Source organism: Chenopodium album, chromosome 27 (assembly GCF_948465745.1).
Source record: "Chenopodium album chromosome 27, dcCheAlbu1.1, whole genome shotgun sequence".
Taxonomy (NCBI): Eukaryota; Viridiplantae; Streptophyta; class Magnoliopsida; order Caryophyllales; family Amaranthaceae; genus Chenopodium; species Chenopodium album.
The window spans coordinates 36,615,233-36,639,753 of record NC_137860.1 but is presented as its reverse complement, the minus strand read 5'-3'; the positions used below and the strand labels follow the sequence as shown (position 1 = coordinate 36,639,753).

At 33.3% G+C, this 24,521-nt stretch overlaps 3 protein-coding genes across 4 annotated transcripts; 2 read left to right on the top strand and 1 right to left on the bottom strand.

The window, feature by feature from the left end:
- Positions 1-2,558: 2,558 nt before the first annotated feature.
- LOC145620485 (sister chromatid cohesion protein PDS5 homolog D-like) lies at positions 2,559-9,497 on the top strand. 2 transcript variants are annotated; one of them, XM_081675174.1, is made up of 12 exons: positions 2,559-3,034; positions 3,371-3,520; positions 3,607-3,788; positions 4,897-5,023; positions 5,132-5,320; positions 5,598-5,990; positions 6,081-6,167; positions 7,459-7,544; positions 8,207-8,258; positions 8,413-8,499; positions 8,591-8,634; positions 9,005-9,497. In XM_081675174.1, the coding sequence occupies exons 1-12, from the start codon at positions 2,882-2,884 to the stop codon at positions 9,201-9,203; spliced, it is 1,749 nt and encodes a 582-aa protein (XP_081531300.1). In that variant the 5' UTR covers positions 2,559-2,881; the 3' UTR covers positions 9,204-9,497. The 2 variants fall into 2 exon arrangements, with proteins under 2 accessions (XP_081531300.1, XP_081531299.1); XM_081675173.1 differs by having other exon boundaries at positions 3,317-3,520.
- Positions 9,498-11,561: 2,064 nt separating this feature from the next.
- Positions 11,562-16,733, top strand: LOC145619564 (cinnamoyl-CoA reductase 1-like). The gene is made up of 5 exons (XM_081674281.1): positions 11,562-11,955; positions 12,076-12,230; positions 12,325-12,510; positions 13,500-13,852; positions 16,369-16,733. The coding sequence occupies exons 1-5, from the start codon at positions 11,820-11,822 to the stop codon at positions 16,553-16,555; spliced, it is 1,017 nt and encodes a 338-aa protein (XP_081530407.1). The 5' UTR covers positions 11,562-11,819; the 3' UTR covers positions 16,556-16,733.
- A 211-nt stretch (positions 16,734-16,944) lies between these two features.
- Positions 16,945-22,089, bottom strand: LOC145619563 (metal transporter Nramp6-like). Its single transcript, XM_081674280.1, has 14 exons — positions 21,990-22,089; positions 21,748-21,888; positions 21,106-21,184; positions 20,986-21,026; positions 20,821-20,899; positions 20,639-20,743; positions 20,350-20,459; positions 20,075-20,256; positions 19,872-19,941; positions 19,384-19,557; positions 19,173-19,277; positions 18,485-18,616; positions 17,762-17,857; positions 16,945-17,601 (listed from the first exon to the last, which is right to left on the bottom strand). The coding sequence occupies exons 2-14, from the start codon at positions 21,868-21,870 to the stop codon at positions 17,293-17,295; spliced, it is 1,605 nt and encodes a 534-aa protein (XP_081530406.1). The 5' UTR covers positions 21,871-21,888; positions 21,990-22,089; the 3' UTR covers positions 16,945-17,292.
- Positions 22,090-24,521: the final 2,432 nt, after the last annotated feature.

The following is a 24,521-nucleotide window of genomic DNA, read 5'->3' as shown; positions in this document are numbered from 1 at the left end:
GAGCGGAGTAAACAAGAAAAGCTTTGTCTTTACGAAGAGAGATAAAGTGGGGAAAATGAGAAACGTTTTGACGGCGTCGTTTAGATGGGGTGTAGGTACCACTACCTACACTAGGGTGTAGGATTGAACAACTACGAAAAATGTCAAGTTTGGGCAAATGGGCCCAAATTTAAGGTTTGACCTTTTTTTGTTTTTTTTTTTTTTTTTCCTTTTGGGTTTGGGCAACCTGAAAATCCATTTTTAGTTAACATTTTTGGCTCAACCTGATTTTGGTCCGAAATAGCTATTTGGCCATGATTTTATGGCCCGAAGTTATGTCCATCCCGAAAAATCCTGTGACTACCTGTAATCATGATATGCTATTCTCGAGCTTACCAATTTAGGCAATGCAATACGACTAATAAGTAAAAAAAACCCAGTGAATGTTGCTGTGGATTTACAATTTGTGTGCATCATTTATTCATTGTAAAATAATTATTATTCATATATTTTAATACAGATTTGCCTTGTAAGTACTGAGGATCACATAAACATGAGTTATCATCATGTCACAAGTAACTCTTTCAAAAGATTTTACCAGTTAAGCTAGCTAGCATACTCAACACTCAAGGACGCCACACCTACATTAATGGTAAAGTATAATTGGCAAAATTTTTGTACCTATATTGCTATCTAAGATGACTTTTAGCAAGTTTAGTTAATATTTATAATGGGGATATATTAGATGTGTGTTATGTTATTATTTATTCAATTTAAAAAGTATGAAGGTTACCTTTTCGACTTAAAAAGAATGAATACAATTTTCTTGTAACTTTTTGCTTTTATACCATACCTAGGGGCGGAGCCAAGGGAGGGCTGGGTAGGCCATGGCCTCCCCCTTGGCTGATGATAAATATTAAAATTTGTTTACACTTGTTATAAGTTTTAGTGTATATAAATTGGTTTTTGCCATGTGATAGTGGACAAGAGATGAAAAGTTCAAATCTTACAACTAACATTTTGTAGGTATTAATGTAATCAACGAACTCAATAATAGTTGTGAAATTATACATACGTAGATATGATCTTGACCCCCTCATTTAAAAATTCTGGTTCAGCCATTGACCATACCCACATTATTAGATTAATTTAGTTGAAAATAGATTAAACTTTTTTTATCCTACTATACACACAAAAGCAAAAGTATGTACACATTTTATAACAAATCATGCTATACATAGAAGTTCATGATGAGTATGAAAGAACACTTGACAAGATATAAATTCATATAATAATCTTTGTTATAAATTAAATCATGAAGTTGTATGTGTTAAACAAAAAGTAGGAACTATATGCTAGAGAATGAGTAATGAATATGATTATATTGTAGTCAATTTATGTGGTAGTCAATTTATGTCGTTTATGAAACTTTAGTGGCTTGAGAATGAAGATTTAAAGCGGGGCTTTACTAAGAGCATCAACACTCATGGTACGGAGTATAATTTTATACCACGGTGCAAATATTCATCCAAAAGTTACAAATTTTTACTACCTTGGTGGCACAAAGCTATACCATCCCATGGTAAACTTTTGCTTCTTTCCACGTGAAACATGAACCAACCAAGTCACGCCATGTGGCCTGGTTATCATACATCTTTTATTTATTTTTTTTTCAATTATATTTTAAGAAAAAATTATAAAGTAAAAAAAATTATGAAAAAATTACCATTGTTCATAATTTTTCAAGACATACACGTAGACACCCATATTGATATAATTTTATATATTTTTGAAATTTACTTTTTTCTACCTAAATTGCTTATTTTTATTTAATTAAATTTATAAATAGCAATTAGTTATTTTCAATATAAAACATTATATAATTATAATTTAATTAAGTGTATAATTCATACATATAGGAGAGAGAAAGTGTGTTGGTAAACTTTTTTTATATCATGGGTGGGGTGATTTTTGGAGAAAGTATATTGTATTGTGGTAGAGATGATGTGGAGGAGTGAGAAAGTAGTAGAGAGAGAGGGATGATATAAATTTTTATACCATGAGTGATGATGGTCTAACTAGTAGCAGACCGAGGGTATTGTAGTAGGGGAGAACGAAGCTAGAATTCCTTAGATGATTTGGGCACAAGTAAAAAAAAGAAAATAAAGAGCAATTTGAACCACAAAGCAAAGCAGTTTGTACTACCTTCGTTTCTTTTTAGTTGACATGTATTCCTTTTTAGAAAGTTTCTTTTTAGTTGACACGTTTTCTTTTTGGGTAAATTTTTTACCTTGCATTTACAAGCTACTCCACTTGCTTTTTCATTCTCTATCACTCTCTCTCCTCTTTTTTATATATGTGCCTAAATCAAACGCGTCAACTAAATAATAACGGAGGAAGTATTATCTTTTTTGAGTAAAATCAAGTTGATAAGTTAGATTTACATCTAATAAATGGGCAGCACAGTCATTGCATCATGAATAGGGGTTAGCTCTGTCATTTTATATATATAATTTTTTTCTCCATTTTATATATATATTTTTTTCTTCCTCTAAATAAGGTGGAATGCAAATCAGCTGATTGCTGAAAAAAAAAAAAAAGCTAAAAGCCTAAAACCCACAACTCCCACAAGGTGAAGGGCTGAACATCGTAAAACCCCAATTCGTTGTTCCTCCAAAACCCTTGAGTACATCTGTTGTAGCCAAATTAAGTTGATTGATTGTAGAGATTATCTGCTCGGAATTGGAAATAAATCAAACCAATTTTGATTGCAGAGTATCTTTCCAGCTAAATCCCTATTGTAAAATTCCAGGTTTTCTGGTTATTAACATTATTATCCATACATTCATTCAATCATTCTTCATCTTTCCTTGAAATTTCTGGGATTTATTTATTTGCAGAGATGGCAACCACCAAAACTAGTAATAATAATATTAACACTAATACTAATACTGGTATTAGTGTGAATCAACAATTCCTTGAACAACTCAAGGATGTTGGCAATAGGCTTTTGTCGGCCCCTTCTTCCTCCCCTCAACTCTTATCCTTACTCGATGTAAGACCACTCCCACTTTCCTCCTTTTTTTGGTTTCCTTTAATTTTATACTACTGCTGCTTTTAGTTTTCTGATTTATAGTCGTTGTTGCTTTGTGTATCTATCTTAAATGGGTTCAATTATTCACTTTACATTACTGAATTCATTCCCCGTTGCTTTGTTAGAGATCATTCTCATGTGCTTTGTTAATGGTTAGAATTTAGTAGGGTTTGCTTGCTCTATATCTCAAGTCCTGTATCAAGTTTAGTAAACAAACTGATATTGGCTTATTCAATCCCATAGGAAGTGGTGTTACTCTTGTCTAAAGTTGGGCAAGCCCCATCCCATCCTGTACAGGACGCTCTATTGCCAACAATGAAGGCTTTAATTTCTGACCACCTCATCAGGAATCCTGATGCTGATGTCATCATTACAGTTGCTGCTTGTCTCAATGAAATCTTGCGGATATCTGCTCCTGTTGCTCCATATGATGATGACAGAATGAAAGTAGGGAACCCCATCTGTATTTCTCTTCTGCTATTTTCGATCCTATGTGTGTTTTTCTCTAATGCGCTGCATTTCTCTTCCTTCAGGAAATTTTCGAGCTTATTGTCCTATCATTTGACAAGCTATCCTGTCCGCCAGGCCGCTGTTATTCTAAGGCCATTCTGATTCTTGAAAGTGTAGCCAGGCTCCGATCATGTGTAGTGATGCTGGACCTTGATTGTGATTCATTAATCACTAAGATGTTTAAACTGTTCCACAAACACAGCAGGTGAAACTCTTACCCCCTATTTTCCCCTCCTTATGTTGCTATCACATTGAAGCAAATCTATTTATGATATTCTTTTGAATCTTCTACATATGTTATTTGTGTGTGTCTGAGAGTGGATTATCATATAATCATGATTGTAGGTCAAATAAGTTCTGGTGTACTTCAGCAATTTTATTAATTGTAGGAAAGCAACTTAAATTTCAATTTGATTTTTCACTTGATCTCAACCATGTACCATAATGCAAGTCTTAGGTCAAATTGGTGAACTACACTAATTTGTGGCTCTTTATTTGATTGCTTTCCCACTATATAAGGAATCTAATCAACCCTGAATTTTATCTAATTTCTGATTGGTAACTCCTAAACCCTATGAAAAAAAAATTAATCAGTTAAGGTTCTTGATAATTTTATACAAGTAGTTGAATAAGATTCTTTATTGTTAGGTCAGGAGAATTATTGAACTATAGTTTTTCAGAAACAACCTCATGATAACACTTATGCATCAGACCTCCCAATACATGCCTTAGCTCGAAGCCTATGTTCTACACTTTTGGAAATTTGCCGAGGAAAGAGTAAGAGGTTCTCAAATTAAATTGGAATCAGATTGCGTTGTATGTATATATCTGTTTATAACTTCATTTTGATTATCTTTGCTTCATCATTACCATCTGAGGAATACCCTAATCACAAGTATTGTTTTTTGAAACACAAAGTTTGTGAATATAAAGTCCCGATCTTGACATTTTTTATGAGAAAGGTAATTAGGAATCCAATCTAATTTGTGATTACAAGATTTAAAGTAAAAATGTAGTGTTATAATGTGTCTGTTTTTTGAAACACAAAGTTTGTGAATATAAAGTCCCGATCTTGACATTTTTTATGAGAAAAGGTAATTAGGAATCCAATCTAATTTGTGATTACAAGATTTAAAGTAAAAATGTAGTGTTATAATGTGTCTGTTTTTGAGAAATATATTTCCTCATCCTTATGGACTTCGATTGGATATAACTTTGATATTAATATTCAATTTAATTATGAGAAACGAGTCTTTAAGCTAACTTTTAGTTCAGTTACTGACCTAAACTGTTTTGATTTGATGAAATTCAAGCTCCAATCATCCTCATTCCGTGTTTCTGGCTATGGAGAAAATCATGAATTTCATGATACAAGAAAGTGATTATCTTTCAGTGGATCTTGTCAAGGTCTTGCTGGAAAGCATCAGATTGGAAAACCAAGTAGGTTTCACATGCCCCCCCCCCTCCCCCTTCTCCCCCAAAAAAGTCTCATCTTTTTCTCAATTCCTGTGCTTCCATGTAATTCTCGCGATTATTCCTTTGTCTCAGAATGCTTTACCTGAATCCTATAAAATGGGAGCAAAAGTTATTGAAGAATGTTCAGAGAAGCTCAAACCTTATATCCGGGAAGCAGTAACATTACTGGACTGCTGCCTTCAGGATTATGCTCCCATTCTTTCTTCAATTTGTGAGACTGCGCCAATTGAGGATCTTGTTCGTAATTCTGCAAAGCATTCGGTATGCTGTTTACTCTGTAGACATTGTATTATGAGCAACAGTCGGTTTATTTAAGGATTTTATAATTTTACGGTGAAGAACTAGTAGATTGAGGTAGAATTAGTGGATCTGACCATTTTTTTTTTTCCAGTTGAGGTTGACTAGTCTTAAAAGCAAACCCACTCATTTGGTGTTTAGCAGATTTTCTGTGTGGGCCTTCTGTTGTCACTCTATACAGGTCATATAATTAACTTGGGATTTAAGAGCCTAATATGGAACATTACATTCCATTGAGCAGGTAAAAAGTGAGCTCACTACTGATGAGCTTCATTCTGCGGAATATGCCCAACCTTTGAAGGCAATAGAACGTTGCTGTCAGAATCCAGGAACTGATTCAGAAACTGCATCCGAAAGGGGAGGAATGCTCAGTTCCCATAATCTCGATGAAGGGTATGAGAGTTTGACTGGCAGAGGGAAAACATCTCAGGGTCACGTGAAACGAAGTTCAGGAGCACCAAGAAGTAAAAAAGCAGTTCCGGCAATGGAGGACAAATCTTCCGAAAGGGAGATGAAACAAGCTGCTGATCTTGACAATAAGAAGGTTCTTCAGGTAACTACTACTCATGGTGGTAGCAGTGATAAGAAGGGGAAGCTATCAAAGAAGGATGTTTCTGGGGGATCTAGGAAGAAGGTACTAACTATTACAGTAACTAAGTCCTATTCATCTTGCATTAAACTTTTCAAAATTGAAGTTGACGATTGACTTTGATAATCTCTTTAGAGCACAACAGGCTTATCAAGAAAGGATAAGATCCAGACAAATGATGCCTTTAGATCTCAGAGGAAGAGGGCCTCCTCAGATGACGATGTATGTTCTCGTTCAATTAGAAAAGTTAGTCCTGTTTATTTAACAGAATACTGTTTGTGATAAAAAGTCCTTGTGAATGTGAATCCTAGTTTGTGCAAGGTTGCATTGCATCATTGACTTGTCAATTTGTCTGCATATACTGGGATGTATTTCTGCGAGGTAGATGTAGGAAGTATTTCTGTATGTAGTTGTTTGTGTTGCACTGAGATGTCCAAACTTATTTATGAATCTGAATGAACCTTTCCAAGGCATAGAGTAGACAGTAATTGAGAGTTTCGTACCCTTATGCCTCTCCGCTGTTCTTTCCAGACTCCTGCTTTCCACATTTCCTTATTGAAAATCCGATGTCATGCCATCTTTATCATATCATAATGTCTTAGTTATGAGCATCTTTCAGGTGCATATCCAGCCGTCTGACTCATCTTCTTTTCTGAAAATAATTCATGGTACTTTAAGCATAAAGTGTCCATATTCCATACACAATAATTACATGTCGTAGCATCGAAAATCAGAGGACTAGTTTATAAGGTGAAATGTGCAGTCCATCTATTATTGACTTATGCTTTATCAATGTTTCAAGGACAGTGGTAGAGTAAAATCCAAGCAGAGGCATTCAATCTACTGGCTAGCTAGATGCACATGCAGCAGTGTAGCACAGTGCTTGACAATTTTGTTGCTTTCAAACATGATTTAACTGTTTAAGTGTTAATTGAAGCAGTTTTTAATATATATTCCAATATGATTTATAATAAGAAAATCTCGTTTGGAACATTTTCGTTATTCCAATTTTCATATAGTTGATAGTTGTTATTGCTTTAGTCTCTTACTGCACTAGAACTGTCGATATAAGATCAATGTGTGAAGCTGTACAAATCTGGTTTCCGCGGAAGCATGTCTTCAATAGTTAAGGCCTGAAGGGTTGCCAATCTTGTCACAGTTCTTGCGTTTGAATGATGATATATTAATTACCACCACAGAAGCTTATTATTATCTCAGTTAATGGCTTAATAATAATTTTCTCTGGCATTGTTTCTGATATTCAAAGTTCCAATTAAATTATTAATCACCTCATTTTACCTTATCATCTCTCGGTTGGTTGATACATTATTCTTGCTTCTAATCTTTGAAGCATAATATGTTTTGTTTAGTTTTTCTGGTTTAGAGCCTGAGTCTTTGGTGTATTAATTATTGCTTACACCATTTGATGGGTTTGTTTGCTAACAAGTAACCCAATCAAGAATGTTGATGTCATATAGCTTCTGATATTTCACTCGCTCAAATATAATTTAAGGTAATTGAGACTCCGCATGGAAGAAAAAATTATAAAGAGGATTTGGTTGGCTGTAGAATCAAGGTGTGGTGGCCTCTCGACCGCAGGTAATCACTTTAATGCTTCATATGTTTGATTCCTTAATTGATTTTTTTTTTTTAAAATCAAGTTTTACTCCAGGCTTCATCGTTGTCATTTGGATTGTTTGATTTGCAAATGAAGAAAACAAAATGATAACTTTGGCATTCCAAAATAGACTTTGAGTTGAACTAAATAAGAATTAGGAGAAATGTAGCAACATATATTGTTTTATTTCATCACAAGATTTTCATTATAATTTGGCATGCTTCGGAATACCAACCTCTTTTTCCCTGTTGCTTCTATCCACTGTCATGGTAGTGCTTGTTGATGAAGATTAAAATTGGCTGTCTTGGTTATGCAAGCTTGAGGCTTCCAAGCTCATCGATGCCTAGCGATGTGCCTTATGGCAAGTAGATGCTCTTCCTGGCTTCCTGCATTAGACTAAACGAAAGGCAAGAAAAACAAACCAGATATTTTTGTTCAACTGGTTGAAGCTTAGCCAAAGATCTAACAGGACATGTCCAAATTTGATAAAGTTGAATTTCAACCATCTTAGCTGTAGCCCTCTGCTACCCATTCACTGTCCAATTCGGTTAATTGATATATTTTGTTGGCGCATTCGTCAGATGAGGAATCCCTTTGTTCATAAATTTTCCAGTTGCTCTAACCAAAGAGTTCTATTTTGCAGTTATTATGAAGGCACTATCTCATCATTTGACACTGTTACAAAAAAGCACAAGGTGAGGTGTTTCCTAGAGTACTTGCATGTCAGTTTGGCTGCTATTTTTTTCTCCTGTACTACAGCATCGTCTAGCTCACTGCTGTTTTTAATCATGATACTTTGGCTATTGTTCTCTTCAACTAATGATGTAGTCTTATTTGACTTGTATACAGGTTGAGTATGATGATGGAGATGAGGAGGTTTTAAATCTGAGAACTGAACAATGGGAATTCCTAGGCGATGAAATTCCAACTGATATCGTAGGTGTTCTCCCCCCTTCCCTTTGACATCTCTCTATTTCATTACAAATCATTGTACTAAAGTCCTGACAATAATTAATTTATTACTCAGGACATATTCGTTGACAAGAAATCTCCTCAACCACGCTCAACTACGTAAGCATTCCTTCTGACTGCTGAGTAGTTAAAAGCTTTCCATTCTGACTATTCTTTATTACTTTGGTGCACTGTAATTAAGCATACATGATGCTTATCTTGTAGCATAGATTGACTGCATAGTTTCACTCATAAGTGTCTAATGAGCTCAGTAAAACACGAAGCTATTGTTGTGAACCTTTTGATTCTGTGATGTAAATTTCCCTAATCTTTCGTCTTATGTCCTATTGAATCATAGTTGTTTGGGGTTATGTCATGTAATTTGTTGCATGCTAGACTTGATAAATTATGCTTATAATTTCAATATAGTAACCTAGAGAATTATTCTTCTGTTTAGTATATATTATTCACCTGTATGTGATGCAATCAGGCCAAAACGAGAAGGGTCAACAGTGTGTGAGAAGGAAACCTCTCAGACCAACACTAGGAATAGGGAGATAATGCCCGAGTCTGAGGCTGAAGCTGATGATGGAAGCCATCAAGTTGCCGAGGTTGTGGAGAAAGTGAAGACACCGGAGGGTTCGAGTGAGATGAAAAGACCAAGATTATCGGATGGACAGAAGTCATGACTATATTTTTGTTGTTCAAATCTTCTTCCTGCTGTGAATTAGTGGAGGAATTTAAGGTAGATTCAAAAGAAAACAATTTTGTACCAGATTGCTAATGTAATATATATGGTGTAACGATTTTGTAAGCTAGAGAATGTTCCAGGGGTTTAGTTAGTATTAGATGGATTTACCTGAGTATGTTCAGGTTTTGATGGGGCATCTTCTTGCAAAAGGGCAACTGTAATTAATTTATCAGCCCAAAGGCTCAATTTTGTACACATCAAACTAGATACTTAAAATATCTCGTTATTTTCAGTATTGATAGTTGTTGTGGTTCCTTGTCCATGTTCTCGGTTTCATTTCGTTTTGTTTTATGATCCTGAATTCCCAGTCTCAAGGATTCAGCTGGAGGAAGACTTATGCAAAGAACAGGTAATGATTTATAGAAAGTTCATCACAATGCTCTGTTTTATTTTATCATCAGTTTAATTCAATTCATTTACATGCATGGGAGAGCAAAGAGACTTTCTCGTCCAACTTATGAGCAAGACACACTCGGCAATAGTTTGACTTGCTACAATAAAATTGATTAACATTATTTATTTGTTTTTTTTTAAAAAAAAACCATACATAATATAACAAGTTATTCTAAATAATGGTAAGACCGAAAAAAAAGTGAAATCTCAACTCATATAAGTCATACACGATAATGAGTCATTCAAAGAAGACCAAGTAATACACATGTGTTCTTTGCTATTTATATTATTGGCATCAAATCAATTAACTCTGATATTTATACACAACTACACGTCTACACAAGTACTGTATTATTTCTCAAGACTAAGACCAAATTAAAGCAAGGACTTGTAAATAAGAATTAGTCCTTGCTTAATTAAAACTATAATAACGCACAAAGTGTGGAAGTATTACGAAGTATTATCTAATATCTAGCGGCGTTCAATTCGTTGACATGTATGCTAACACAACGAACTAACAAATCAGTTACGTTGGTTTGTCCAGTTTTTAAGTTTATGGACAAATTTTAGTGGAATCCCTGTTTTTGTACCCGTTTCTTCTTGACCTTTTTAGTCACATCATTTAGGTTGAACCTTCCAAGCGCATGCCCTTTACTTTCTGCGGACCTAACTCTACGTCTTTGCACTTCTCCACTTTCTTTCTTTTGCCATACAACAACAATTATAATGATACAAAGTATTAAGAGATTACCGTTCTAACTTCTTGAATTCTTGTGCATCTTTTTACAAATATAAAAACGTGTACAAATTCTTAATAGCCATTACTCCGTACTTAATAATAAGATGGAGTGTGGAGTACTAATTTATCACAAGACCAAGCTATAATGATATAATATGTATTTGTTTTGGGATATTATTAATCTAACTAGTTGTAATTAATTAACATCACACTTATAAGACTTTAAAAAAAAATTAAATAGATGAGAACATGAACGAGATCAAGATGTAGTTTTGAATATTCTTTTCAAACTCATTATCTATCCAATCTGCCTAGTCGTTATCCAATTTGACCGTCTTCTTTTTTGGAATTCTTAGACGTAATTATTTAGCGAAGTAACTCATTATACGATTAACAATAAGTTAATTATAGAGGACGGCAATGCAACATCTTAAAGAGCAAAATCAAATCTAAGTAATAGAATCCATTAAAAAACAACACATATATAGAAGAGTAACTTTTTATAGAAATACTCATACTAAAAATTACTTTTTCTATTTCAAGTTATTTGCAACACCCTTCAAAAAAAAAAAAAAAAAGTTGTTATTTGCAATATTTTGACATTATTTTTACATTTTCATGTCTCATCTTTACCCTTATTTGAATATTTATTTTCTTATAATAAAAGATGATCAATAATTATTATTATACCGAGTTAACTTTTACAACATATAATAATATTGGTACATATTACTCTCTAAGTTTAGTTTACATAATTACTATTCAAGTGGTCATTATATTATTATTACACCTTTGGTAACAAACTAATCAGGTAAAAACAAAGATAAAATTATATTCAATCAATACCAATCAAGCAATGAGATTTTATTTTATTTGAATGCACAATTTTTACCATACACAATAAATAATCATGGATTATACTCTCGTGCCCATGCTCTAATTTGCACCTATGCCAGTGGTCACCCCACCCAAAAAAAAAAAAAAAAAAAAAAAAAAAAAAGTTTACCTACAACAAAGTAACAGTTGATGATTGTAGATTTGTAGCTTTCCCTTTCACTAAGCACATACTCAAAACCCTCTTTTTATATCATCTCTCTTTATCTTTAATTTAAATAAAATATATATATATTAAAAAAAAAAAAAAAAAGGAATGTTGGGTTAAACGTTGGTAGGTGGGAATAGTTGATCTCATTCTGCCTTTAAATAGTAACAGAATTCCTAATGAATTTCTTAGCTTTGAAAGCTTAATATTTCCCATAGCTTTGAAAGCATCTCCTTCTTCATCCATTCGCTTTTACGTACCCAATAAGTACATACTAATACTACATACACAAGCCTTCAATTTTAATAAAGTAACCAAGTTAATTATTTGATTATTACATACACAACCCTTAGCTTGTTCAAGTAAAGTAAAATAATAATATGCCTTCTGACAACGCTGGTACTGGAAACGGGCAGACCGTCTGTGTGACGGGTGCTGGTGGGTTCATCGCCTCATGGATCGTTAAGCTCCTCCTTGAGAAAGGCTACACCGTTAAGGGGACCGTAAGAAATCCAGGTATATATATATATAGTTATGCATGCCTATTGCCTAGCTAACTATAAGTTATATATATGAATGCTTAGTTAAATTAATGTTCCGTACTTTTATTAATAATAATTTTTTAAAAAAATGCAGATGACCCAAAGAATGCACATTTAAGGGAACTGGAAGGAGCAAAGGAGAGGTTGATATTGTGCAAAGCAGATCTTCTTGACTACGAAGGACTCAAAGCTGCCATTTCTGGTTGTCAGGGTGTTTTCCACACTGCTTCCCCTGTTACTGATGACCCTGTATGTTTTTCTTCTAACTATCTGTATAATTTAAATGCATGTAGTATGTACAGACAACAGACCGAGTTAATTTAGTAATTTAATAAATAAACAGGAACAAATGGTGGAGCCAGCAGTGATCGGAACAAAGAATGTGATTACAGCAGCAGCAGATGCTATGGTCAAGCGAGTTGTCTTCACTTCTTCAATCGGAGCTGTTTATATGGACCCTAATCGCACCCCCGATAAGGTGGTTGATGAGTCTTGTTGGAGTGACCTCGACTTTTGCAAGAACACCAAGGTACGTACTTTCATTCTTTCTTTCTTCATTCAATTCAATTCTCACATACTTGAATTCATAATACTCACTTCGTTTATCATTACATCAACATATACTCCATTTACCTCATGCTTTTTTTTTTATTATATTACAAAACAACCTTAATTAGCTTCTAATACATACTAACTTTTTCTCTTTGTAACTACCTAGATTATTTGCTACATCTTTATTTAGACCAGGGCATATACATATACTCTATATTGAAAACAGTACGTTACCTATTTTCAATTCAACAAATTAATGTCGTATCTTTTAAAATACAAAGTAAAAAAATGAAAAAAGAAACCTTCAAGTTGAAGCTATGAATTAAGGAGGGGGCACATACAAGAAATAGATGGAAAACCAACTCCACCAACCTCAAAAAAAAAAAAAAAAAAAAAAAAAAACAACTTAAACACTACTTCTTAGTATTTAGATAGTGATTTATCATTACGTTTAGGTGTTGTCACTAAAGTAACTTAATTTTTCTACACATTATGTCCTATACTTAGACTGTGACCAGACAATATGTAGAAATACGTACTGAATAGTCCGTAGGACCCTTCCTTAATGTAGTAGTTGCTAATTGCTATACCTTTTTCTTGTTTTTCGAATGAACAAGATTAATAATAAGTTAAAACAAATGAGGTACTAATTAATTAGACTAATTTGGGGTTGTTGAGATATGTCAAAGAATACGTATGGATGGTCTGCGATTAGGTAAATAACATTGTCACTTTTTATTTGCAATGATAGCATTTGCTAGATAACCACAACAATCAAAAGTTGTTTCTTACTTTCTACTACGATGTACGTGAACTTTCCAAGTCGTCATGAATCATGATAGTGCTATAGTCGTCCAAATTATGATGCTTAGAGAAATTTGTTACCCTTTTAAAATGCTAGACTAAAAAAAAATAAGTTATTGTACGTACTATGACATAATTAAGTATATATATATATATGTGTAGAACTGGTATTGCTACGGGAAGGCAGTGGCGGAGCAGGCGGCATGGGAAGTGGCGAAGGAGAAAGGAGTAGACCTGGTGGTGGTGTGCCCGGTGCTAGTATTGGGGCCATTGTTGCAATCAAGCGTAAATGCAAGCATAATACACATACTAAAATACTTGACAGGGTCAGCCAAGAAATATGCAAATTCAGTACAAGCTTATGTACATGTTAGGGACGTGGCTTTGGCCCACATTTTGGTGTATGAGACTCCTTCTGCCTCTGGAAGGTACCTTTGTGCTGAGAGTGTGCTTCATCGTGGCGATGTTTGTGACATTTTGGCCAAGTTTTTCCCCGAGTATCCTGTTCCTACCAAGTAACTACTCTATACTCCCTACCTCTTTTTTATTATTATTATTTTTTTCTCATTAACTTTTTTGGGTCATACTTTAAAAACCTTGATCATAAATTCCCATTAATATATAAGAGATTATATGTTCATGTGAGATCTTGTTGGACACATTATATATTGTATTAAGATCAAATTTTTATAATTTTTACACATATGAAAATAGATATAAATATTTTAAGACACGTCTTAGAGACCGTAAAAAGTCAAACAGAAACTATATTTAGGGACAGGGGGAGCACTACATTTTAGACTTTTGAGCTTTCATAGCATTTTTTAATATAGTACTTTAAAGTAAAAAGATTCAAACATAGAATGTGTCTAAATAATATAATAAGAAATTATGATTACTAAAATGCATTCATCTCCAAAATGAAGATGTACCTCCTTCCTTTAAGAAATAAACATAATTATTTTGGCTCCACCACTACCAAAAACTACAAAAAAAATAAACATATTTTGTTCCATCTTTTAAGATGTGCCTAATCTTTCATTAATTTAACATCCTCAACAAAAAGAAAGAATGCCTTGAAGGTTCTTTTCTTTTAAAATACTTAATTCCGGCCTAATAATGGAAATCCTTCATTTTGCAATTGCGTCGAGACATTCTTATGACAATAACAATCTATGTTGGTCCAATTTTGAAACTTTTTCAACAATTAATGGTATATATTATTAAAATATACTCTAAGTGGATGTAAGTTGAACAATTTAATAATACTCAAGATTGATATATGATTCTTTCTATGCCATTTTTTTTCATCGTGTTTTAATGACTATCATAGATTAAAATATAATGTATTCAAGTCTTTTATGCTGATTAAGTTTTATAAAGTAATCCGTTGTAATTTGTCTACTACAAGTAATAGTCAAATTCACTCAACTCCATAAATCTAAATATTTTATTCTCTCACAACGTACATCAACAAGATACTAACAAAAGGATCAGATTTTACCTACCATCCTTTTGAAATGTCATGCTTTAGCAAAAATAACTTCCAATATTAGTGATTTGAAAAAAAAAAAACACGCAACTATAGTGTTAAGTTGGTGTGACAGTGACATAAAAAGACCTTCTTGAGGTCTGTTAGTTTCTAAGGTCTTGGTTATTAGGTGATTGTTTTTGTTAATTTAGCTTTGATTTCTTATGTTAAATTCAAGGAAAACTTTTGTATACATCCGATTTTCAGTAATTTACTGTACATCGGGTACACTTTTGTCAGATTTAGTGTCACTTTTGTCAGATTTAGTGTCACTTTTGTCAAATTTATCAACGAAACATAAATAACTCATATAAATCAGGGTAACTTTTATGCGTTTTAGTGTGACTTTTGCGTATTTTATTGTCACTTTAAAACGGATATTCAGTAATTTACTGAACATCCGTTTTATTAAAAAGTTTGTGTAAATTCAATTACTGTATCATTTTGGTAAGGAAATGAATATTGAAAAACACCATATTTCATTACTGAAAGTTGGTCCTACATAAACCTATAACTCTACTAATGTTTTATGAGTGGGAAAATGAGAAGCTCTAATAGCTCCTCACCTACTACAAAATTTGTTGTTATTATGCTTGGGTGCCCAACTACACTATCTCAGTTTTGATTTTGTTATTGGGGTTTGTAGGGCCCCCACTAAAGAATTTTGGGTTAGTTTACAATTGAATTGAATTAAATGATGGAGCTTCCTATTCTAACTTTGGATCTTACAAGTAGCCCACATGTAGACTCATCTTCAAAATCTTCTTCTTTTTGTTAGTTTCTGATTGCCTCTTGTAGTATTGTGTATTGTGTATTGTGTCAATTCTCAAACTTGTGGGTTACATTCAAAGATTTTGCCCAAAGAATGATTATGATAACTTATATAGATTTGAACAACACACAAAAGTCTTACTTACCTTCTTTTGCTATGTATGAATGAACATACTTACATGTTTATTTGATGCAAACATACTTACATATTCCCGTGTCCCATTTATTTTATCCGTTGATATTTATATTTTTAACTAATAAAAAAAATTTAGTCAACGCATAAATTTTTTTAAATAAGTAGAGCAATATGAAAGGAGAAAACTTAAACTGGTGTCATATATTTAAATAGTATAATAGAATAGATATTATGAAATGAAGAGTACATGTAATATCGTACTTGATAATAATGGTATTAAACATATGTGAAAGGGTTGAGGATTACTCCCAAGTCGGAACGCTATGAAGAATGATAGTGCTCGGTCTCGGTCAAACTTCTATTGCCTCTAATCCTATGGAGTTATCAATTCTCAAGTTGATCAAAACAATTTGCATATCTTTGACTATGGACGAAAATATGTTTGATAGTCCATTTATTTTGCTCTCTTATTTCCCCCCTAATAATTATTTAGTTGTCGTTCTTTTTCTCTAGTGTTAACTGTTTGACAATTTTAGCTTGATAACAATATAATTTTGGAACTAATAAAATGTCTATATCAAAAAATAATGTAGGTGCTCAGATGAAGTGAACCCAAGAGCAGAACCATACAAGTTCACCAACCAAAAGCTCAAGGACTTAGGATTGGAGTTCACCCCTGTTAAGCAATGCTTATACGACACCGTTACGTGCCTCCAAGAAAAGGGTCACCTTCCTCTTCCCGTCCCTCCCCAGCAAGAGGAATCCATCCGTATGAAATGAAATGAATATATTGTATGCTTGCCTTCTGATGAAAAACTTCTTACCAGTATGTTTTTGTGAAGAAGGGTTACATTGTTCAGATATTGTACTTATAATGGGGGGCTATGAAGATTCCTATGAACTAGACTATGCTTGTATTTTGAAGCATATCAATTTTAACAAAGTACAAATTCGCTTCCATTTAAATAAAAATAAAAGAACATATATATTATGGACTAGGATTTTACAAAATATGATTAATTTGTCGATATACATAGTATATATAGTAGTAGTATCATGCAAAGAAAAACTATCAAAGCAAGATCTTAAATCGCGCAGAAAATTTATGTACTGTGTAATATGTATGTCAAATCCATCAATCTACTCTCAAGAAGAGGCCATTCTTGATGTACATACAAGGCCAAATGTTTCATTACCAATATTATTCTAAATCTTACAGAAATCTTCCAAGGAGAGCTCCTAGCTATCCTAGTATCTCCCAATACCACCTGACTTTTTCAGTATTCAAAACCACTTGACTGTTAGGTTTGCGCAAACTCTAGTTACCTAACGGCGATTTCTTGATTATGAACTAAAGAAAAAATAATATTCATGAACTTTCTCTAGTATATGTTAAGAGCAAGCAAACATTCAACGATTTTGATCTACAAGGTCGTGAACAGTTTTTGACTCGAAACAATTCAGAGAAGTTCATGAATATTATTTTATTTTAGCAAATTTCAAAATTACGACATGAATTACTCAATGTTGTCTAAATTGGTCCTCCTTTGAGGCAGTTGCATGTTAACTATGTCTTCACGAGGAATTTGTTGATCTTCACGTGTTGTTAGTGACAGAAGCTGGGTACTCTCCCTGTTTTTACGGAGGACAAGGTATGCAACTGCAGCCAAATATATCACTAGTCCCAAAAATCCAAGTATTCCACAAAATATGGCAGCTACTAGTTTTAATTTGCTGTGTATCAGTAGCTTGATAAAACTGCTAGCGATGAAGTAAATGTTAATGACCATGATCAAGGAGCCAATCACCCAGGTGACTGCCGAAAGCTGTACATAGATGGACAGTTTAGAAACATCAGGACTCAGACAGAATTACCCAAAGTAATGTATATAATCTGGTCTGAATGTTTTTAGGTCGAATCTAATCAGTTCTAACTCTTAGCTCTTACATCAGAATTCACAAAAAAAAAAAAGATAAGAAACTTACCAGGAATGAGTTAGCATGGACTCCCATCTTGGCCTTACTACTGGTGAATTTGAGAAGTGGAATGAGAGCAAATGGGAGTTCAAATGATAAGATCATCTGCAAAACCAAGTACATGAGGTTTTAGCCAAGCATAAATGCTATAGTACCTACGACTCTTTGAAACTCAAAATAAACAACAGAGTTTAAGAGATGCTAATGTTCTGTGATCCTTAAAGACTGAGGTGGACCATTCTAAGATTCATATTGCCTATGGACAGGAGACAAACACTAAGGACATCTGTGGCCTCCGTGTCGATTTAGCTGCCAAAGAACTACTTATGAACAAGAAAACTTCCGTTTTCTTATTCTTTGATGCTGCACAGCAACAAGGTTTTCACTTTTCAGCCTAACACAACATTTTGATTCTGCGTAATCAAAATGTCTAGCAAACTTCTTTCGATTGAAAAAAAAAAAGTCTAGCAAACTTATATCTTAGACGGAAGTCATCAATATAGTCAAGGATAAACAGATGAATAATATGCAAATCCCAAAGAAGCGTTAGACTCATTAAATTTAAATGTGTCAGAGTGGTGTGATTTTTATCCAGGTATGCCAGAATCTATGTGCTTTAGATACTACTAACCTGTAAGGAAAACAAATGTATGTTTCCCAACAAACAGAAAATTAGGAAAGAGAATATATAAGAGCAGAGAAAGTTGTTAGGAAAGTGGGTTATAGTTATACCGAAGCAATAATGATCAACTGCCCAGCTCCTGCAGAACCACCAATAAGTGCAACAATCAAACTGGGGACTATAGCCAAGCATCTAGTCAACAAGTTCCTAAGCCAAGGCTCCATTCGTAAATCAAGAAAACCCTACAAACAATAAATTTGCAGAAAACATTTATAGAACCAATCAAGATAATTTAAGAACCAGGCTGCAGCCTGCAGGTGTAATGGGTAGGATGACAGACTAAAACCAGGATATTAAGCAGACAAAAAAAAAAGGTTAATAGACCTGAACTGAACTAATTTGAAAATATTAAGCCTGAACTGAGCACTTCTCTACGCTTATTTTAGCTATGAAAATCTGACCCTTAACTGAAATCATTTATGCTTAACAGTCCAAACTTATCCGAACATGTGAATCTTGAACTGAACTAATCAGAACGTATCAGACCAGAAACTTTCTATACAGTATAAAGTGCGTGACCTTAATCAGAGGTATTGATCTAATCACGAGGATCAACTTTCTTCTGTTTTCTTGTTCTAACATAGGATATGTAAAATAATTGTCGATGCAATAAGCAAGTTTATTTTTATGCTGAGAGCCAGAGATCAGAAGGTAACTATACATATTGAGAAACATCATCAAAAACACTGACATTTGAAAATATTCACGACTTAGCAAATAAATTAGAATGACCTGTACCTGCATGACATATTGGCCAGCATAAGTTCCAGTTATTGTGGAGCTCTGACCAGATGCCAGCAATGCTATTGCAAAAAGTTTTGAGCTCCAGTTGCCCAAGACATTCTGTAAAAATTAAGCATATGCCACTCATTTGGTATACAACTATAAACCAAATAGTATATAAACTAAGGATTCATAATAGAGAGGAAGTTAGAATAAGAAAATGTACCTTCAGTAGAAATGATGCTTCATTCAAGTCCAAGTCTTTGCAGCTCTTTTGATCTCCTTCGTTTAAATCTGACGAACTGCAAACTGCACCACTGACAGCTATGACAGATACATTAATGAGGAACGCCACTGCGAGAGCAATTCCACTTTCTATCAGATAGAATCTACAAGCTTCCTGTGAACAAATAATTCCATGATATAGTGTTCTTTATAATGAAGATCTTTGAAACGTTAGAACAGATAATATTAAGAGCCACTCAACTATGCCTTTAGTCAGAAATCCAAAGCTACAAAGTTACCAAGGAAAAGGATCCTAATTAAAAACAAAAGATGCATAAAAAGTGACACAGAACATGAAGAGGCAGAAAGGAACCCTTTCAAATGACAACTCATAGTAGAGTGTAGACAGTAGACAACTGGGGAAGGGAACTGAACTCTACTTATTGATATTTGTAAACTAAAAGTACCATATTCATCAGGTTGAATTACCTTGATACCACTAGCAGAACGTGGTATTTTTCTGGAAAGTACTAATGCTGAATGGAGAAAGAGATTGTGTCTGAATCAAGAAATCAGTATCAGAGTCAGACACCTTTTGAATCAGGAACACAGTATTTGATCAGGAAAATTAATACAACGGGGGAATTGGGGATATTAAACAGAGCTCAAGTTTAACTATGACTAAAACTTACGGCATAACCATAGCACCAAGTAAGGAAATGGCAAGGCCAGTTGCACCATCTCCTTTGAGTTGAGGAACAAAAAGCCCATGCAATACCTCTGAAGCCTGCGGCTTTGCATATCCAAGCTCCACAAGAAAGCATGCAGCAATAGTAAGAACCAAAAAAGTAATCAAGAACTCAAGCTTGCGCACCTAAAAACGTTATAGATAAGAACCAATCAGATTATATAAGCAAGAATTGCAGTATGCTCCATAGCAACAAATACGGAGAATCTATTCACGCACCCCATATTGCTGTAATGCAAGTAGAACCAGAGTGCTAAGACCAGTCAGAAGAACACCAGCCCACACAGGAATTTTGAAAAGCATATTCAATGCAAATGCAGTTCCAATAACTGGAAGCAAAAAGGAAATTAATTAAGAACTAGCCAAGAAACAATGTAATCAAAACAAGTACCAGCTTGGCAAGATACCGAATATTTACACACATCTCTAGTCATTAGTTAATGTAAAACATGTTAGTTACTCAGTTGCTTTATCAGATATTCATATTACAGTCAAATGAGATTCAAACCTTCAGGAATGTCGCAAGCTACTATTGCGATTTCAGCTAAAATCCATAAAATAAAATTTGGAACTTTTGAGTACTCAAATCTACAATGTTCTGCCAAATGCTTTCCTGAAAGTCAGGAGCTAAATGTCATGTAACAGACATGAAGGACCATAATAGATGAATTGTTGGGTAAAAGGACATGCCTGTAACAACCCCAAGATTAGCCGCCATAGACTGAATGATGAGGGCAGCACATGATGCCAACAATATAATCCAAAGTAACTAAAGCCATATAAAATTTAGACGGATAACATTAGAAGGGGAAAAAAAAGGCTTTAAGTTTAACATGTAAAGATAACAATACACACCTCGTATTTGTATTGAGCTCCAGACTGGAGATCAGTTTCAACTGTAAGTAAGTAGAATTAAATTGAGGAGGTTAGAAAAAAGATAGATGCAAAAAATAGGGAGGTTTACTTAAGCCTTACAATTTCCAGGATCAATGTAAGCAATCGAGACTAGGAAGCCAGGACCCACATAGGAGAAGAAGTTTTTCCAGCTTTTCTTCTGTGCAAAATGGAATGTTGATTGGCTTAGCATATGTGAATTTAGAGCGACAGATATAAGCAATTATGAATACATGAATGTACGAGTAAAGTGCTTGTAATTTTACTTGCAGGATGAGAAAGTAGAAAGCTTCAATTTCGAAGGAAAAATTAAAAATGAAAAATTGTACTAATCCAATGTTGTTCCTTAGTAAATTAATCAAGTTATTGACAAATTGAATGGTTTCCATAATCCAAACTGAAAACTGCTAAAACGAACCAAGTAATAGTTCCTGAAGTTTTTAGCATGACATGAATTTTCTTCTACTATACTTAACGATTAATGGTTATACAAATATCAATGTAATTAGTGGGCACATATACATATCTATACAACCCAGGCATAGCAATAATCTTAATAATCTGAATTTGTATCATATGTGACACATTGAACTCAAATGAAAGCATACTGTATAATCTAATTAATGTCTAAGATAGAAATGATATAATAGCTAATTAGCAAATTGAAAGTATAAAAATGAGAAAAGGAAAAGCAATGCAATTAAAAGGAGAGTAAGAGTGGACCTCAGAAACAAGAATCTGGTTAACATCAGGGGTTTCAATTAATCGGGACCTGACATGAATACTCCCGACTTGTTCATTCCTGTTACAATTATCTCTTGCTATGAACTGCGGCTGATCACCCATTTTGTTTTTATATAATCCCTGTTTTCAAAATCAATAATTTAGAATTAGTATTAGTATTAGTAGAGTATTCAAAATCAAAATGACAGAATGAATGAATGAATGAATGAATGCATGAATACCTCGCACTCGCAGTCAAAATGATGCAACGAACGATGTTCTCGTTTTCCGGCGTCTCCTTGAGAGTTTTTTTCAGTCTGACGTGTTTACTGAGGAGGTACCACCAATCACCTTTGGACCGCTACATGCCCACTTTACTTATACTACTCACTCAGGATCTTTGTGGGGACCACCTTTTACTACTAATTCTATCTTGCACTACTCCTTCTGTTTCATAATAAACGTTACTCTATATGGCGTTAATTACTTGCACCTACTCATATGTTTTTGCTTTATAGTATTCCCTCCACATCTATTTAGGTTTATCACTAAATTGTGCATAAAGTTTTCTACAATTGAAAATGTGAAATTAAATTATTATTTTAATTGATAAGTGAGTAGAGTTGAGATATAAATAGGATAAAAGACGAATGGAATGGTATTTTGTTCTAGAAATAACAATATTGTGAAGATGTGTAGAGACCGTGGAAAAGAGAAAAACGATAAAATATATCAAATGAACAAAAAAAAAAAAAATATCCTTAGTTGCATCATACAACTGGATGTATATAATTATTTTCAACTTAAAAATAACATCCAACATACTTTGTAGAAGGCTAGATGAACCGTTATACGGAGTATTAAATTGAAATCTAGTACAAGTCATCCGTAAACTAAGCCCAGATTAGCAAGCTAGACATCTACTAAAAGTACTTTGCTTGAGAGTACCTTTAATGGGAATTGAGCTTTCAACCTTAAAATTAAAAGGAACTATGTGTCCATACCACTATTTCAAACTAATCTTAATAGCAAAGATTAAATAACAGGAAATATAATTCCAACATACTGTATGGTTTTAATGAAAGATGCTTTAGACTTATGTTATGTTATGTATCATTCATTCGTTATAAAAATTATAATTTAGTCCACTTTTGACGGTTGATAACTAAAGCCCTACTTTTTAAACCATCTTGTTTTTGGTCAATTTTGGGTATCTTATGCTCTTAATCTATTCTTCGACTATTTCTTATTTTCTAACCACTTTCATCATCCACCCAATCGATTCTAGGAATCATGTTATTGTTTGGTAATCGAGTACATGGGTGGATATTGATCAAAGTTCTTGCCTTTTCTTTCCTATTAATATATATATATATAGAAAATTAGTACTAAAAAAATACTATGAGTAGGGTAACTAATACGACTTTTTTTCTTTAACTAAGAAGAGAGGGCTCTAATGAACTACTAATTTAAGTAATTTTTTTTTTTTTTAAATTTGATCTAGTTTGATATATATTTGAATTGCGGACACTATTTTCATTAATTGTTTTATTATCTTTTGTGATTTGTAGGTAAGAAAAAAATATAGTAATGTGATTTTTTTTTTTTTTTTATTTTTTGAAGAAAGTAATGTGGAATTTTGTTATATTGTTTCAATAAATACTTGAACAATATTTAATTTTTATATTTTTTTATTCATTGAGGATTTAAGATGTTAATTCCTTAAGATATGCATTGACAAATATGATAAATAAAGGCAGTCAATTAAAATAAAAAAAGAACGGGGGAAGTATCAATTAGTTCAGTTATACATAGAAGTGTTTAGAAGTATGTCTTAACCCTAAGTACAAGTGGATGGTGAGGCTCTTATTAATTAATGAGCTTAAAGCTAAGTCACAAGTTGAGTTATTCACAATCACAAAAAACGCACATCGTTACATACAAGTGATACAACTCTTATTTAGTTAAGGTATCGATCCAACTTCAATTTTCATTTTTTTCAAAGGGTTTCCAACTTTTTTCTAAGGGTTTGGTTGGCTTACCTACTGCATAAGAAATTAAGGATTACTGATCAAACTTTTGTTACCTTACTATATGTAAAAATAAACAAACTTTTCCTTGGTTGTTTTAAAACACATCACTTTTTATATTCACAAACTATCTATTGCGTCAGTTTGGACGGACCAAATGTATCATCAGTTCAGCGGGTTTTGATATCCTCTATTAGCTGGATGGTATCTTCTATTGGCTATATGATATGGCAGGATGATATCGTCTATTGGCTATACGATATCATTTGTAATTGTGTCTATGATATCCTTTATTAATTGGGTGGATGACATATATCTTCTATTGGCTATATGATATCACGGCCGGATGATATCCTCTATTGGTTATATGATATCATTTATTATTGTGTCTACGATACTATATGATATCATTTATAATTGTGCCTATAATATAATCTATAGGCTGGATGATATCTTATATCGGTTTTATGATGATATCCTCTAACAAACTGTAGTATCCTCTACCAAAGATAAATTGTACATATCCTTTATCAAATACTACGATATCATCATATAACAAACAATACATATCCTACAACAAAAATGTATGTATCCTCTATAAAATAATACATATCTTGATCAAATACTGCATATATATGATATATACTTGACGCACAGATTGTTTCGTGCGGCTTATCACACACAATACCTTCTCTTTTATATTTAGAAGTTTTGATATAGATGTATCACTTTATTTCCTTTTTA

Coding starts and splice junctions, on each gene's coding strand:
- LOC145619564 (XM_081674281.1), top strand. CDS start 11,820: ATGCCTTCTGACAACGCTGGTACTGGAAACGGGCAGACCGTCTGTGTG. Junction 11,956..12,075: donor GGGGACCGTAAGAAATCCAG/GTATATATATAT, acceptor AAAAAAATGCAG/ATGACCCAAAGAATGCACAT. Junction 12,511..13,499: donor ACTTTTGCAAGAACACCAAG/GTACGTACTTTC, acceptor ATATATGTGTAG/AACTGGTATTGCTACGGGAA.
- LOC145619563 (XM_081674280.1), bottom strand. CDS start 21,870: ATGGGTGATCAGCCGCAGTTCATAGCAAGAGATAATTGTAACAGGAAT. Junction 21,027..21,105: donor TTACATTGATCCTGGAAATT/GTAAGGCTTAAG, acceptor ACTTACTTACAG/TTGAAACTGATCTCCAGTCT. Junction 20,460..20,638: donor AGCTTGCGACATTCCTGAAG/GTTTGAATCTCA, acceptor TTTTGCTTCCAG/TTATTGGAACTGCATTTGCA.
- LOC145620485 (XM_081675173.1), top strand. CDS start 2,882: ATGGCAACCACCAAAACTAGTAATAATAATATTAACACTAATACTAAT. Junction 3,789..4,896: donor CTGTTCCACAAACACAGCAG/GTGAAACTCTTA, acceptor ATGAAATTCAAG/CTCCAATCATCCTCATTCCG. Junction 8,500..8,590: donor ATGAAATTCCAACTGATATC/GTAGGTGTTCTC, acceptor TTTATTACTCAG/GACATATTCGTTGACAAGAA.